At 56.5% G+C, this 16,561-nt stretch overlaps 2 protein-coding genes across 2 annotated transcripts; one reads left to right on the top strand and one right to left on the bottom strand.

Moving 5' to 3' along the window:
• Nucleotides 1-6,055: 6,055 nt before the first annotated feature.
• Nucleotides 6,056-13,997, bottom strand: LOC308578163 (carboxy-terminal kinesin 2-like; the record flags this gene model as incomplete). The annotated part of the gene is made up of 16 exons (XM_081178421.1): nucleotides 6,056-6,059; nucleotides 6,221-6,316; nucleotides 6,508-6,581; nucleotides 6,913-7,052; nucleotides 7,235-7,373; nucleotides 8,545-8,712; nucleotides 9,120-9,293; nucleotides 9,743-9,859; nucleotides 10,511-10,642; nucleotides 10,722-10,868; nucleotides 11,687-11,885; nucleotides 11,977-12,193; nucleotides 12,297-12,335; nucleotides 13,473-13,538; nucleotides 13,620-13,734; nucleotides 13,890-13,997. The coding sequence occupies 16 exons, from the start codon at nucleotides 13,995-13,997 to the stop codon at nucleotides 6,056-6,058; spliced, it is 1,935 nt and encodes a 644-aa protein (XP_081034547.1).
• A 726-nt stretch (nucleotides 13,998-14,723) lies between these two features.
• LOC308578164 (uncharacterized protein) lies at nucleotides 14,724-16,555 on the top strand (the record flags this gene model as incomplete). The annotated part of the gene is made up of 4 exons (XM_081178422.1): nucleotides 14,724-14,911; nucleotides 15,573-15,795; nucleotides 15,897-15,978; nucleotides 16,392-16,555. The coding sequence occupies 4 exons, from the start codon at nucleotides 14,724-14,726 to the stop codon at nucleotides 16,553-16,555; spliced, it is 657 nt and encodes a 218-aa protein (XP_081034548.1).
• Between the last annotated feature and the right edge of the window lie 6 nt (nucleotides 16,556-16,561).

Consider the following 16,561-nt stretch of genomic DNA (forward strand, 5'->3'; position numbering starts at 1 on the left):
ATGGACCACAGGTATGAAGTTTACGGCATGTAATGCTTTAAGAGAGAATATTACGAAAATGATATACAGGTGGTACATGACACCAGTCAAGCTTGCAAAAATCTATCATTTGCCTGACAATAAATGTTGGAAATGTAAAGAAACTGAGGGTACATTCTTTCACCTTTGGTGGACGTGCCCAAGGATTAAGGCTTTCTGGGAGATGATCTATAACGAAATGAAAAAGGTATTTAAATATACCTTCCTGAAGAAACCAGAGGCCTTTCTCCTGGGCATCGTCAGCCAATTGGTGCCAAAGAAGGATAGAACTTTTTTTATGTATGCCACAACAGCAGCAAGAATACTCATTGCAAAGTATTGGAAGACACAAGATCTACCCACCCTGGAAGAATGGCAAATGAAGGTGATGGACTATATGGAACTGGCGGAAATGACTGGCAGAATCCGAGACCAGGGAAAAGAGTCGGTGGAAGAAGATTGGAAGAAATTTAAAGACTATTTACAGAAATATTGTAAAATTAATGAATGTTAGAATGATGTTGGATAGAAATTAAGGGGTTTTCAGCTGTAATATTATAAAGGAATATGAAAAATGGATTATTAATAGGTAAAAATTTAATGTTACAATAGCTTAAGATTAAAGACTAGGATAAACAAAGAGGGTAAGGATTTGCTGAACCAACAAACTGAACTGGAATACAAAAAAGGGAGGTGTGAGAGGTCCGGGAAATAAGCTAATGAAAAATAAGTAATGGAAAGAATGAGTTGTTTTTAACTATTTTTATTTTGTATTTTCTTACTTTTTATTTTTATTTTGTAATACTTTGAAAATCTTAATAAATATCTGTCAGGGGTTCAGAAGCAGAGACGCAGAGAAGGGAGGAGACAGAGAGCGAGGGGGAGGAATACGAAGGAAAGATGAGTGGGGATGACGAACCGAGATCACCGAGCTTATCCAGTGAGTCCGAGGATTCCCAGAAGGGAGCGCCAGCGGTCAGAGCAAGGGGGGAAAGCAGGGGGACACCCCAGGAAGAAGGGTCCAGAGAGGAATCAGAGAGCAGCAGTTGGAGATCGGGACCCACGTACCCAGCCGGGAGCAGCGGGGAGAAAGGGGACCAGATATCGGGTTCCGGAGGCTTTCAGAAGGAGGGAGGGCATGAGTCAGGAGTAGTCACGCCCACCTCGGGGAGCGACGAAACGATCAAGAGGAAGGTTGAGAGTTGGGCGCGCGCGCCAAGTTCAAATGTAGCGGAAGCTGGCGCAGTAAGCAGCCCAGAGAGTGAACCAGGTCCCAAAGCCCGCCGCAAGGAGGCGGAAGGGTCAGGGGGGTCCGCGTCAGAAGAGAGTAGGAAAGAAGAGACCCCGGGGGGCAGAAGGACCCAGAGACGGAAGGAAAGGCGCAGGAGGTGGAGCAAGGCTAGGGTATTAAGCTGGTGTGCTAGAGGCGGAGACTCAGACGGGTCTTCGCCGGTCTGACCTAGAAGAAGTAGGGCTGCACATTGCAGTTTGGAAATGGAACCTGTAATCCAAGAAAGACTCTTTTAACCGGAACGCTGGCTAACGTGGTCCTATGTGAGCTGGGACTGAGTGGCAGCCCTGACAGATAGAGTTGGGTGTCATCAGCATACTGATGGCAGCCCAGCCCAAAACTCCGGACAAGCTGGGCGAGGGGGCGCATAAAGATGTTAAAAAGCATCGGGGAGAGAATCGCACCCTGAGGCACTCCACACACCAAGGAGTGACGCGATGACAATTCCCCCCCAAGCGCCACCCTCTGTCCCCGATCAGAGAGAAACGAGATGTATTCAAGTCTCCAGGGTCAGATGAACTGCATCCAAGAGTATTAAAAGAACTGGCAGATGTGATCTCAGAACCACTGGCAGTCATCTTTGAGAATTCCTGGAGAACAGGCGAAGTCCCGGCAGACTGGAGGAGGGCAAATGTTGTCCCTATTTTCAAAAAGGGGAAAAGAGAGGACCCAAATAATTACCGCCCAGTCAGTCTGACATCAATACCAGGGAAGATTCTGGAGCAGATCATTAAGCAAACAGTCTGTGCGCACCTAGAAAGGAATGCTGTGATCACCAATAGTCAGCATGGATTTCTGAAAAATAAGTCATGTTAGACTAACCTGATCTCGTTTTTTGACAGAATTACAAGCCTGGTAGATGAAGGGAATGCAGTGGATGTAGCCTACCTTGATTTCAGCAAGGCATTTGACAAGGTGCCCCATGATCTTGTAAAGAAGCTGGTAAAATGCGGTCTTGACTATGCTACCACTCAGTGGATTTGTAACTGGCTGACTGACCGAACCCAAAGGGTGCTCATCAATGGTTCCTCTTCATCCTGGAGAAGAGTGACTAGTGGGGTGCCACAGGGTTCTGTCTTGGGCCCGGTCTTATTCAACATCTTTATCGACGACTTGGATGATGGACTCAAGGGCATCCTGATCAAATTTGCAGATGACCCCAAACTGGGAGGGGTGGCTAACACCCCAGAGGACAGGATCACACTTCAAAACGACCTTGACAGATTAGAGAACTGGGCAAAAACAAACAAGATGAATTTTAACAGGGAGAAATGTAAAGTATTGCACTTGGGCAAAAAAAATGAGAGGCACAAATACAAGATGGGGGACACCTGGCTTGAGAGCAGTACATGTGAAAAGGATCTAGGAGTCTTGGTGGACCACAAACTTGACATGAGCCAACAGTGTGACGCGGCAGCTAAAAAAGCCAATGCAATTCTGGGCCGCATCAATAGGAGTATAGCATCTAGATCAAGGGAAGTAATAGTGCCACTGTATTCTGCTCTGGTCAGACCTCACCTGGAGTACTGTGTCCAGTTCTGGGCACCACAATTCAAGAAGGACACTGACAAACTGGAACGTGTCCAGAGGAGGGCAACCAAAATGGTCAAAGGCCTGGAAACGATGCCTTATGAGGAACGGCTAAGGGAGCTGGGCATGTTTAGCCTGGAGAAGAGGAGGTTAAGGGGTGATATGATAGCCATGTTCAAATATATAAAAGGATGTCACATAGAGGAGGGAGAAAGGTTGTTTTCTGCTGCTCCAGAGAAGCGGACACGGAGCAATGGATCCAAACTACAAGAAAGAAGATTCCACCTAAACATTAGGAAGAACTTCCTGACAGTAAGAGCTGTTCGCCAGTGGAATTTGCTGGCAAGGAGTGTGGTGGAGTCTCCTTCTTTGGAGGTCTTTAAGCAGAGGCTTGACAACCATATGTCAGGAGTGCTCTGATGGTGTTTCCTGCTTGGCAGGGGGTTGGACTCGATGGCCCTTGTGGTCTCTTCCAACTCTTCTATGATTCTATGCCCTCCCAAGAGGATGGTACGGGGTCTGTTTTCCAGCCTACTTAATACCCCCCCATGTGGATTCCTGACCAGATTGCCTCTGCACTCCCTAGAAGGAGGCGTTTCGACTGACCTGGCAACAATTGCAGGTGGGAGTTCCCAGAATTGGGGCAAAAATCAGTGGCCTCCAGAAAGGATACTGGCCCATTATTCTCCAGCCTCATGGAATCGGGGAGAGAAAATCTCTGGGGCAAGGGGGCTGATCTAGAACTTGAACCGCGTAATCAGACTCCAGGCAGTGGTAGAGATTGTTGCTAACACAACAGCCACGGCCCTTAGGTTAATTGCCACGCAATTGGATGAGACACGCGTTTCTCTCAGTCCGCTTAGCGTTGGACTTTCTCCTGGCGCAATATGGCGGCTTTTGTGCAGCGTTAAATCTCACGGGTGGGGCCTGTTGCTTTAACATCTCTGATCATGGTGAAGCCATTCGCAATTTGGCAGCAGGACTTGAAACAGTGGCCCATATTCCTACCGAAACCTGGGAGGGATGGGACATGTCATGGCTTGACTGGTTGCCAAACCTAGGATGGGTAAAAGGCCTGTTTTTGCTGCTGCTTGGCCCACTGTTCATCTTGCTAATTTTTTGCTTTTCTGTACCTTGCCTGCTGCAATGCTTGCATACAATGACACGCAATATGATTTCACGCATGCTTCGCCCCCAGATTATAGCTCTGACCCGAGTATATCAGCCTGTGCCTTCCTGGGACGAGCCTTGGAGGCTGCCCAAAATTGAGAGGTGTGGAATGAAGGGGTAGTTAGGGTTACCCCAGAAAGCCCTAAAAACTGTTTGTGAATTCCCCCCCCCCCCAGCCAGGCCTCGGCGTACGCATTTTAAAACTGCATTTTCCTCTAAGACAAAAAGCATGAGCTAAGCAGTCCTCTCTGTAACAAAAACGCTGTAACAAACCTACAGCTGAGAACAGTAAAGCCTTTCGCTTCCCAGATCCAAGATAACCTTGTCCTGGTACATTGACTTGCAACATACTTCCGGGAACAGAGTCAGAGAACGAAAAGCAACATTTCTATGTAAGAATCTGTGAAGGGGGAGAGGGAAGGAGGGGCTTTGGAGAACAGGATAAAAACCTGATGTAAAATACTTTTTGCTGCGGCCTGTCTTTTGTGAACTGAATCACACAGGTGCCTCTGCCCCCCCCCCCCCATGGCAGAATAAAACACTCTTTCTCTGGATTAACCCCTTGGTGTCGTTTGGCTCCTTTTGTCTCTGCTCGGGTGCAACAATTTTTCCTACCCATGGATTAAAAAGGCTACATACCAAGGAGAGCCTAATCCCATCCCCAAACTTGCCAAGGGGCCAGACATGCAAAGGAAGTTCTGTTTTACTTTGGGTGGTGGGACTTCAGAAGTGTTTGCCTATGCTAATCTAACACCTGGGTCTTGCCCTGACATGTCTGCTTATGCTGATGTTGTACCAAGGACTTGTCTGGACATGTTTGCCAAGGTTAACCCCTCCCCTTTGAACTGTATTCTGGGATATGGTGGGAAAGTTTTAAAAAGTCGCCACCCCATCCTCGGGGTTCCAAATTCCTCTTTGACCCTGTTGCGCAATAAACTTTGGTCTACAGCTATTTGCTCCGGTTGGTGGCTGGACTCCTCCTTTATTCTGGCTCTGCCCGACCGGTTGGGGGACTGAGCAGCCTCCCACCTAGATTCTTCCGTAACAGTATGTTGTTTGTTACTATGGTGTGTATTTTTGCTTGGATGAACCCCCCAACTCACAAACAAGCCCTGACACAACCAGCATGTTTTTCTCCTCTGAAACACAGCTAAACTTTTATCTCTTCGTACATAAGAACATAATAGCCTGTTCAGGAGTCTCTGGCGAGGTGCTGTGGCAGCTTTTTGCAGGAAGGAGTTCAACAGGAGTAGCCCATCTTTCCTGGCGGGCCATTTCTGCATGTTTTGGCCTTGCTAGCAAAGCCACATCATGCAAGAGTTGGTTGCTGAGAGCCCTTGAAGCCTCCTCAGACCACAAGGGTCTTACGGTTACCTACAAGGCTTTCCTGCCTCAGCCACAGTTAAAGTCCTCCCGTTGCCACAGGATCCTTTCCAGAAGGGCCAAACTCAAGCTCAAGCCACCTATTTCCCTTACCCCTGAAGAAGAAGAAGAAGAAGAGGGGGAGGAAGAGGAGGAGTTTGGATTTGATATCCTGCTTTATCACTACCAGAAGGAGTCTCAAAGTGGCTAACAATCTCCTTTCCCTTCCTCCCCCACCAGAAACCCTCTGTGAGGTGAGTGGGGCTGAGAGACTTCAGAGAAGGGTGACTGGCCCAAGGTCACCCAGCAGCTGCATGTGGAGGAGCGGAGACACGAACCCGGTTCCCCAGATTACGAGTCCACTGCTCTTAACCACTACACCACACAGGCCACTGCACTGCTGCCAACGAAAGGGCAGGGAGGCTTGAGAGGGAGGAGACGCCCTGAAGTGGAGCCTGGGCACGCAGCTCACCGGAGGAAGACAGCAGAAAAAGCCAAATTCAGCAGTGGAAGAAGAAAATTTCAGAATATAAATGCAGAAATATAAACATTTATTACAAAAAAAGTATCATGACTTTAGAAGACAAAAGAGTAAGAATGGGAGTCGCTATCCAAGACGCAGAAAGACCAGCCGCCTCCGCCGCCCTCACTTCCTCTTTGTCGCTGTGCCAATGACACAGTCATTCACCTGCAAGGCAAGACCGGGCAGATTTGGGGGGCCAGAAACTGGTCCCCACAGCTGCTGCTGCCGCCACCTCCTCCATCCAGCTGCGGTCAGGATGCCCCTTCCGCAGAGGAGATTCTGCAAGCAGCCCAGAGAAAGGGACACCCCCGCCCCCCCCCCCCAGCCGGATGCTGCAGCCACTTACCTTTCTGGCAAAGCGAAGGGAATTGAGGGACTCGGCAAAGTTCTCCTCCGAGGGCGAGATGTTAACAAACATCAGCCTGGGGGGAAAGGCCAGAGGAGAGGGTGAGGAGAAACAGAGGCTGCCTCAAGGGGGGTGCATGGCCCCCCTGTCAGAGACCTCTGGGTTGAAAGGGGTCATCTAGCCCAACCCCCTGCGTTCCTGGCAGGACAGCGCAGACCAGGCCTCAAAGGGGAGGGGGAGCCATCAACTCCCTCCTTGCCGACTCACATCTTGGAATTGCCGCCTAAGGAGTTCTGGAGGAGGTAGGTCAGCTTGCTGTTCCGGTAGGGCACATGGGCCTCCTGCAAGGGGGCAAAGGAAGCGGACAAGGATGGGTGCAGGAGGGGGAAATGTGTGGGGACCCTCCTCCCCACTTAGGGCAGGCCGGTTCCGCCAGCATCATGAGGCTGTCCCATTCCCGATTGAATTGTAGAGTTGGAAGGAATCACAGCTCTAGAGCCCCCGATAGGTGGGCACCCCACACGTGAGACAGTGCTGGACGCCACATCCTCACCCTCGCAGAAGACCAGCGCACTGCGGGAGGCGGGCTGTGGGGCTGCAAAGGGCTGCCCCATGGCTGGCCAGGACTCCCCCCCCCCCCGGAGGCACACGCGACCCCCCTCTCCCGCCTACCTTGTTGCTGAGGGCGGTGATGACCAGGCCCAGGTTGGAGAGGCTGCTGTTGATGGCCTGGGTCTCCTTGAGGCGGTCGCCGGTGGAGAGGGACCTGTCCAGGCGCTCGCTGCCAGCCAGGTCCACCAAGCTCAGCACGGCTGCGGGGGGGGGGGGGACGACAAAGGAGGGGTGAGGGTGGAGGGAGAAGGGGGGGGTGCTGGGGACCAGGGACCCACAGAGGGCCTGGCCTAGAAGAGGAGGGAGAGCAAGGGAGCGCCTCTGGGCCAGGGCAGGGACAGAGGCCTCCGGCGAAGGGGGTCGTGGGGCCGGCCACACTCACAGGAGGTGTGCAGCTCCCGGTTGGGGTTGTGGCCCTCGATGCGCAACTGGAAGAGGCTGTGGCTGCGGGACGAGCGCTCGTTGAGATTGGTCTTGGCCACCGAGCGGTTGGCTTTGGCTCTCTGGAGCAGCTTCAGGACCTGAAGGGGCAAGCGGGGGGCAGGAGGCGGAGAATGGCGGTCGGAAGGGACCCCAGAGATCCTCTGGCCCTAGCCAGCCCCAGGCAAACAGCGTGAAGAGGCTAGCCGGGCACATTCCCCCCCCCCGGCTATTGGCTACTTGCGACCAGACTGAGATGCCCGGGCGCCCGATGGCGTTGGACATCACCGCCTGGAGGGGAAGCCTGGGAATCCTCGGAGCAAGACTCTTTCCACACACGAGGACCTCGTCCTATAGAATTCTATCCGTTACACAATCAGAATGAGTATCAGGAACCAAAACGGTTTCTCTCAGCAGCCTGAGCAGGAGCAGTGAACAATGGCAGCTCCTTGTTCTCACCTGACTTCACTCCCCCGCTGCCCCCACTGCCCCACGCTCAGCTGCAAAGAATATTCTTATATTCTGAATGTACAGTTAAGAAAGAGAAGTTGGAATAGGCCAAGATATGTGGACTGCCCCAATCCCAGCTCAAGGTGGTCATCTGAACTGGCCAGATGTTTAACTGAGAATCAGTCAGTCAGTCAGGCCATCATTTGAAAAATAAGACTTTAGAACGCCTGGCCCCAAAATGGCAACGAGACATCCCATTTGGGTGAGTTTAAGCTTGGTTTAAGGAGCCGCTTGGTGCCTAGCCTCTACACTGGAGTTTCTACCATTGCCTGCAAATAGAAAGGGAAGCATGGGGGGGGGGGAGTTCTTCCTCTGGGAACTCTAGGGCAGGCAGAAGCCCCATAAGGAGCCGAGGGGCCAAGACCCAGGTGATCTGAGCTCTCCAGACAGGCAGGATGGCTCAGGCCTTCATGCAGAAGCCTCTCAGAGAACGGCACAGTCGGAGGGGAGCCCCCAGGGTCATCTAGCCCAACCCCAGATTCCTCCCTCTGCTCCTCCCCTCAGAGGCTTTGGATGCAGACACACTCTGGCTGCCTTGTCCCCAGACCAAGGCCCTAAAACGGGTCACAATGGGGCTGGTTCTCTGGCTTCTGCCTCTCCTCCACCCCTTGCAAGCAGGCTGGTGGCCGGACACAGTGCAGAGAGCGGGAGAAGAGTAGTGTTGGAAGGGGACCCCCAAGGGTCATCTACCCGACCCCCTGCACCGCTGGAACCCCCCAGGAAAATCCCAGACAGACAGCTGCCCCCCCCCCACCGCGGTACCTCTTGCTCCGAAGCAACGGGGACGTAGCAGAGGTTGGGAACGTGCAGCTCCTCCGTGCATTGGCTCACTCGCCGGATCTCCAGCTCAGAGCCCCGCTCAGGGCGCAACACCAGCAGGTCCCGCAGAGACTCATTGTAGATCTCCAGGAAGTTGGCAGTGAAATGGTACTGGGAGGAGACAGGCAGAGGGGCAGGATCAGACCAGGGAAGGCGGCTGGGGTGGCGCGTGCCCAGCCAGCACATCGCTCCCAGCTCAGACTCGGGGACCAACTGGCATGGCTATTCCAAGAGGAGGCTTCCAAAGGTGAGGCCCAGGAGTTCAGACAGGCCAGCCCTCGGGTGTTCAGGGGATCTTGTGAGGCTGAACGGAAGGCCCTGCAGAAAAACACTGGCGGTCTCACCATCCTGTGGGGTGGGTGAGGGTGAAGGAGGCAGCCCTCTCTCACCAGCGCCCTCTCTGGGAGCTCCCAAGCCCAGTGCGAAACCCCCCTGGCAATTGCAGCATGGCGAGTGAATGCAGCGGGGGTCTCCACCCCCTTTGGACACCTGCATCCGCTTTCCCTCTCTGCCCCCACCTTCCAGCCTTTGGCCTCCATCTCCCGGGCTTTCCTGAAGATCTGCTGCACTGCGCGGGGGATCATGCCGGCCGTGGAAGGGTCCTGGCAGTCGGGGCCCTCCATGGTGTACGTCTTGCCGCTCCCCGTCTGCCCGTAGGCAAAGATGCAGACGTGGTAGCCGTCCAAGGCCGACTGCGGGGAGGAAGGGAAGCCGTCAGGCTGGCGTCCACCAGACCCCACCTGCCCCCGGAGGGGGAGAGCCGCCCTATGTGGAATTTCCAGACCATCCTTCAGCCACGACTCACAGGACAAACCAGCCAAATCAGCCGGGGAATCATCCTCACGATCATCATCATCATACAGTGGCACCTTGGTTGTCGAACCGAGTCCGTTCAAAAACTAAGGCTGCCAAAGAATGTTGGGGAGTTGGAACACTTACTTCCAGGTTTTCAGCGTTCAGGGGCCAAAGTGTACGAGTACCAAGGTGTTTGAGGGCCAAGATACGACTGTACCATGCTCAACATAATAACAAACTAGAAGAACTGGGCCGCTTCCCCCCTTAATGTATTTATTCTATATATTTATTTGATTGATTTATGTGCTCTTCAGGGTGGTTGACAGAATAATATGCTTTTCCTTACCTGCACAAGCAGAGAGATCTCCTCAAAGACCTCCTCCTGGGAGCTGGACGGAGGGAAGACCTGGTCAAAGTTGAACTCATAGACAATGTCCTCTTTTCGCTCCCGGCCAACGTGGGACTGGCAGAGAATCAAAGAATTGCAGAGTTGGAAGACCCACGAGGCTCATCTAGTCCACCCCCAAGCAAGACTTGAACCCACAACTCTGAGATTATGAGCCTCTACCGACTAAGTGGTGACAGGGGCCGCGTTCCCCCTTGGCCAGCTCTCCCGGGGCCACAATGCTCTCTCTCGCACACACACACATATCCTCCAGCTGGCATTGGGTCTGTTGGCCTTGGGCCGGCCATCAACATTTGGGTTTCTCCTGCTCCTGCAAAGGTCATTGCAGGAACAACACTGGCTTATTTGAAGAAGAAGAAGAGTTTGGATTTGATATCCCGCTTTATCATTACCCAAAGGAGTCTCAAAGTGGCTAACGTTCTCCTTTCCCTTCCTCCCCCACAACAAACACTCTATGAGGTGAGTGGGGCTGAGAGACTTCAAGAAGTGCGACTGGCCCAAGGTCACCCAGCAGCTGCATGTGGAGGAGCGGAGATGCGAACCCGGTTCCCCAGATTACGAGGCCACCGCTCTTAAGCACTACCCCACACTGGCTCTCGGCAGGCTTTGCGGCAGGTGGAGACTTCCTGACGTCCCCTGGCAACTGTGACAGCCCAAGATGCCACCAAGACTTCGACAACCGCCTTGTCCCCCCACCCCCAGACTGACCTCCTCCGCCTTGGATAAGACCAGGCTCTTGCTGTTGTCTGGCGGGAAGCGGAGGTGGCTCACCCCCTGTTTCTGGGCCTCCTTCTCGCTGCTCAGCAGGGGGCGCACGCGGCAGAAGACACGGATGTTGCCCTGGAGGGAGCGGGGAGTCGTCAGCACCCAGCCCCACAAAGGGTCCCCCAGTGCCAGCCCCCCACCACCACCGGCCCACCTTCAGCTCCTGGACGGCGTTGTGCAGGGAGCGCCGCTCCATCTCCGACTCGTGCTGCTTCTGCTCCAGCTGGGCCTTGTGTGCTGCCAGCGCCTCATTCTCCTGCGCCCGCCGGGCCAGGCTCTCCTGCGCCAGGCGCAGTTCCGCCTGCGTCAGAGAAACCCCAGGGCCAGTGAGGGACGGGCCACCTCAAACCCAGAGCCGCCCACCCGCCCTCTCAGCCAGGCAACAATTCAGGGAGGAGGCGGCAAATGCAGGCTTCCTCAGCTGGGAAAGGAAAAGCACCAGCAGGAACAGACACAGCAGAGGTTAGCAATTCCCCCAGACAGATATCTAGGGCCCTCTTGCGATGGATAGAAAAGGGACTTGTGTGAGAAACAGGGTGTGAGGCTGAGGAGAAGGGAAGCGCTTCCCGCGAGAGCCGAGAGGGATACACTTCTCTGTATGGGGGGGATTGAAGATTAAGATATAATTATGATAGAGGGCTAGACACATAAAATTTTGTGTTTTATTGCAATTATTACTATTACTGTTGTGATTTTTATTTATTTTCTTTCTTTTTCTCCTTATCTTCCCACCTTTTATTGCTTTTTTCTGTATTTCTTATTATCTTTTATTAAAAAATTCTTGTTTTCCAAAAGTGTTTGCAACATCTTTCTCTCATCTTATTATCTTTTTTAAAACTAGTTTGGTTTGTATTATATGTTGAAAATATTTAATAATTTTTTTAAAAAAACATTTTTTAAGGTATCTAGCTCTCTTTTCTGGGGCTGAGGACCCTTAACTGTGATCTTGAGTCTGGCATTGTGGAATCAGAAGGGTACCTACGGGACATCTAGTCCAACCCGCTGGAATGCAGGCGTCACAAGCGGATGTTGGCTAGTCCCAAGGATTCCTCGCCTCACCTTGGGATTCCAAGCACCATTCAAGGGCGGGTGGAAGGGTCCCCAGCCCCCCCCCCTCACCTCTCTGGCCTCCAGCTGGGCAGCCAAATCCTCCTTGTCCTCCCTGGCTTTGCGGCCAGCGGTTTCCAGCTCCTGGATCGTCTGGCTCTGGCTCTTGACGGTCTCCTCCAGCTGCTGCTCCTGCTTCACCAGCTGCTCCACCCTCTGCCGGCTCTCTGTGGCCTGCGCTTGGCAGGTCTGCAGCTCCAAGGCCAGGGCACTGCCAAGAGAGGGTAGGGCAGAGGTCAGGTCCTGCTGCAGGAGGAGCAGACGGAGCCCGCCATGCCCTTCTCAGGCTGCTGCTCGCTCACCTGTTCTGCCCCTCCAGCTGCTGGTTGCGGGCCGTCGCCTGCTTCAGCTCCCCCTCCAGCTGGCTCAGCTGATGCCTCAGGGCCTCATTCTCCCCGGCCAGCCCCTGGGCCTTCTCCTTGTAGGTCCCCCCTTTGGCCCGCAAGTCGCTCACTTGCCCCTTCAAGTCCCAGGGGGCCCGCTTCTTCTCACCCCCGCCAGCAGCGGCAGGAGCAGCGGCTGCCAAGGGGAGAGGGAGAGAGAGAGGACAGTGTGAGGGACCCGGTGGCGGCTCAAGGATGGCACGGGGGGGGGGCACCTCCCTCCCTTCTCTAGGCCTTACCTGGCTTAGGGGCTGCCGCAGCCACCGTCCGACGGGATCCTGCTGGGAAACAAGGAACGAGACATGAAGCAGTGAAAGGATTCCCAAGGGGACCCTGTCTCCCCTCCGTTGCTTCATGAAATATCTCCAAACAATAGTAATACTTCAAAACATAAAATCAGCAAGGAACTCAAGACAGATTAAAGCAACATATGTGGGGGTTCCCTTCCACGGATTGCGCCTAAAGTCAAAATCACGTATAGCTGAAATATGCTGGATTTAATGGTGGGCAGGATTGCCAGAGCATTTTCCCCAGCCCCTCTCCAAACTTTTAATATTGTTTCCTACACTGAATGCACACAAGTTAAAGGGGCACCAGATGCAGGATTACGGGGAACCCACATTCTACACATCTGAATCAGCTTGGAAAAACTAAAATGGCTTCAGCAGGTGCCAAAAAGAGTCCAGCAAAGATAGCTGCCTGGTGTTGTAAGAACATAACTGGATCAGGCCCAAGGGGGCCTGTCTAGCCCAGCATCCTGTTCTCAGTGGCCAAACAGTTTCCTGTGGGAAACCAGAGAGCAGGATTCAAGTCCAAGAGCCCTCTCCCCCTTTGTGGCTTCCAGCAACAGGTATCCAGAAGAATTTCTGCCTCCAGCCATAGAAGCAGAGCACAGACATCACGGCTAGTAGCCACTGATTGCCCTCTCGGATGTGCATCTGTTTAATCCTCTTGTAAAGCCATCCAAGTTAGTAGCTATCACTACCTCCTGTGGGAGGAAGTTCCATAGGTTAGCTATGCAATGCCATTGTTTTTTATACAGAGGTGGCTTGGTTCTCAAACTTCATCCGTTCCTGGAGTCCAAGACTCCAGAAACCATTCGCAAACCAAGGGACGGCTTCCGACTGGCTGCAGGAGCATCCTGCACTCATTCGGAAGCTGTGTCGGATGTTCAGCTTCTAAAAAACGTTCGCAAACTGGAAAGCTTACTTCCAAGTTTCCAGCGTTCAGGAGCCAATTTGTTCAACAACTAAGCCGTTTGAGAAGCAAGGTACCACTGTAATGGAAATCAATACAACAATATTTATAATATTTTTGAAAAATAACACGATGGGTGCTGCTCCTCTAAATGATCAATTCCTTACAGGTACGATATGGCACCCTTAACAGGGACGCTTCTGCAGCCCGCTGCCTACCTGTGGTGGACGGCCCTGCCACACCCGCAGTCGCCTGGGTCCGAGTGCTCGAGCGGCGGCGCCCCCCTGCCAAGAAAGCGGTGTTACAGCAAAGTCCAGAAGGGCTCCCCAGGTTCTGCCCCGCCCCCCCCCCCGACCTGAGCTTACCGGCCTGGCGGTGGCCTCGGAGCGCAGGGGCCGCTGGCGGAGGCTTCGGAACGGAGGGGGCTGCTGTCACAGGTCCTCCCTGCTTGGTAGGCTCCAGGGGAGCCCGAGCCCGTTTCTGGGAGGAAGGAAAGGGCAGCCGCTTGTTATTCTCCAGGGCCAGGCTGGATGCCCCCTCACCGGTCCTATTCCACGTCCCTCTCTGCTGGAAATGGCAACGCCCCATTCGCACCCCCCCCCCATGCTGCAGAAGGGAGGGGCTTGGGAACTCACCCTGGGGGGCTCATTCTCATCGCTGGCCGGGCGCTTGAGGTGCAGCGCAGACACAGGGAGCCGGGAGGGGCCTTTCGGCAGCAGAAAACTTTTCCCCTCAGAGTTCATCGTGGGGAGAGAAAGAGAAGGCCGCTGAGTTCATTTAATGAAGCATCTCAGAAGCAGGGTGGAGGGGGGGGGGAGTCGAAGGCCGAGGCAGGCAAGAGAGAGGCGCCCCCCCCGGCCCCCGAAAGGGACTCACGGGAGGTGGACCATCCATCAGCTCCAGGCAAGGCCTTCGGGGAGAAGCCAGTGGGAGGCCAGTAAGGAAATGAAGCCCAGCCTGCAAGGTCAAAGGAGGCCCGGCTAGTCCAAATGGCCCCCAGCACCGAGATAGGCTGCCTCTGGGCCGGGAGGCAGCAACCCTTTCCCGCAGGGGGCCGGTCCGCTGTCCCGCAGGCCCTGGGGGGGCCGGACTACACGGGGAGGGGGGGGAAGAGAGCGAATTCCTCGGCCCCGCAAAGAAGCCAGAGATGCCTTTTCAAGGAAAGGACACCTTCTGCGCATGTCCAAGGGCGCCGATTGCCGGGCCCTCCGCGGGCCGGAGGGAGAAGGCGACGGGGGCCGGATCCGCCCGCGGGCCTCAGGCCGCCTCCCCCCGATCTGCTGGGGCTTGGCTGGTCCCCCCTCCCTCCCGCCCGAGGAAGGGGCCCCTCTGCCCTCTGCCCGCGCCCCGAGGCCTCACCGGCGCCCCTCCGGCTCCTCCGCCTCGCCCTCCGTCTCCCTCTCCGACCCAAACGCCGTCGATTTAAACGGACAGCTCCCGTCCTCCTCCGCGGCGCCGCCCGGCAGCCAATGGCCAGGCGGCGAGAGGAGGAGACCAATCCGCGCCGCCCGTCGCGCGGGCCGGACCCGCCCTCTTCGTCTTACGCCCACGGCTCCGCCCCTAAGTCCCTCCTCGGCGCACGCACTGCGCACGCGCGCCGCCCAAGAAGGCGCCCGAGCCCGCCTCCGCCGGAAGGAGCGTCGGCGGGAGGGCGAGCGTGAGTGCGCGCGCGCGCGTGCCGCAGGCGGCCCCGCCCCTCCCTGGCAACGGCCGCGGCGCGCAGGGAGCGGGCGGGGGGGCGGGCGGGGGCGGGGCCTGCGCCGGAGGGGCGGGGCCAGGGAGATCTAGGGGGAGAGAGATCAATGTCTAGGGAGATCAATAAACAAACGGGAGGGGCCCCCCGGGGGAGGCCGGCGGAGCGCGCCTTGGCCACCGGGGCAGCAGCTTCCCCCGTTGAACACCCGCCTGCCCCTCTGCGCAGGTGGGGCGGGGCCTGGAGGGGGGGGACCCCGAGTGACCCTGGCCCCTTTCCCCTCCCCCCCATGAAGGGGGATCGGGGGAGGGGCCTGAGGCAGGGGGGGCACACAGGGACGCTGCAGCGGGGCGATCCCCTTGGAGGGGGGCGGGGGGTCCTGGCATTGGGGGGACCCCCGGGCGCTGCCACGGTCTTTCCCCCGCTGCCCCCCCCCAGCCCGGCGGGGGCGTGGCGGGCCCGGGTGGGGGCGCTGGGGGGGGGCTGGGCCGCCCGGCCCTTGGCATCCCCCCTGGCGGCCCCCCGCTCCGGCTGCTGCGTCACTGGCGCTCGGCGGGAGGCTGGAGCCGCCGAGGGTCCCGCTCCGCCGCCCCTGAGACCCCCCCCGCCCCCCCCGCGGCGAGAGGGACCCCCAGAGCGGAGCCGGCAAGGGGGCGCCCCCCCGCCCCTCCCCCGCCTCGGCCCGCCTGACCCGGACCAGCGCCCGCCTGACCTCGGGGCCCTGGAAGCGGCCGGCGGCCGGCAGCGGAGGGGCGCCCCCCTCGCCCGGCTGGCCCCGCTTCTGGGAGGGCCAGGATGTCCTGGCGCGCTGGACCGACGGCCTCCTCTACCTGGGCACCATCAAGAAGGTCAGTGGCTGCCCCTCCCCTCGGGGGGGGCAGGGGGGTCCGCCCCCGTCCCCCCCCCCGGCTGGGGGTCTCTGCTCACCCCCTCCGCCCCCCCCCCGCAGGTGGACCCCCTCCGGCAGGTGTGCCTGGTGCAGTTTGAGGACGACTCCCAGTTCCTCGTGCTCTGGAAGGACATCAACCCAGGTCAGTGGGCAGTGAAGCCCCCCACCCCCACCCCCCCACTTTGGGGTCCCCCCCAGTCTCCGCCCCCTGCAGGCCTGGCTGCTCCCCACCCCCCCACCCCCCGCCTTGTTCTGTAGGGATGACCCCAGTGCAGAGTTCACCTGTGGAACTCCCTCCCACTGCCGAGATATCAGTGGTTCTGAAGGGCCGGTTCCTGGAAGCCGCTTTTTTGGGGGGGGGCATTCCCTGGCTCCCCAGGGTGAGGCGGGGGGGCTGGATCAGAGGATCCCATCCAGAAGACACTTCTTATCTCCCGATGGAGCCTCCACCTCCAGAGGCAGTCTATCTTGCTCCTGAGGCTCTTGGGGCAGGAACCCAGCTGCCCTGGGGGGGGGGGACTGGCCCCTCACGCCCCCCCCTGCCTTTTCTCCTAGCGGCTGTGCCTGGGGAGGAGCAGTCCTGCTGCGTGTGCCACTCGGAGGCCGTGAGCCCAGACAACCGGCTGGTGCGGTGTGAGAAATGCAGCCACGGTGAGTCCGCCAAAGGAGCCCCACAAGCTGCCCCTGGTTCCCCGTTCTCCCCCCCACTGCCCCACTGATGACCC

The sequence above is a fragment of the Podarcis bocagei genome, assembly GCF_964188305.1.
Source record: "Podarcis bocagei genome assembly, chromosome: W".
In the NCBI taxonomy this organism is placed as follows: domain Eukaryota; kingdom Metazoa; phylum Chordata; class Lepidosauria; order Squamata; family Lacertidae; genus Podarcis; species Podarcis bocagei.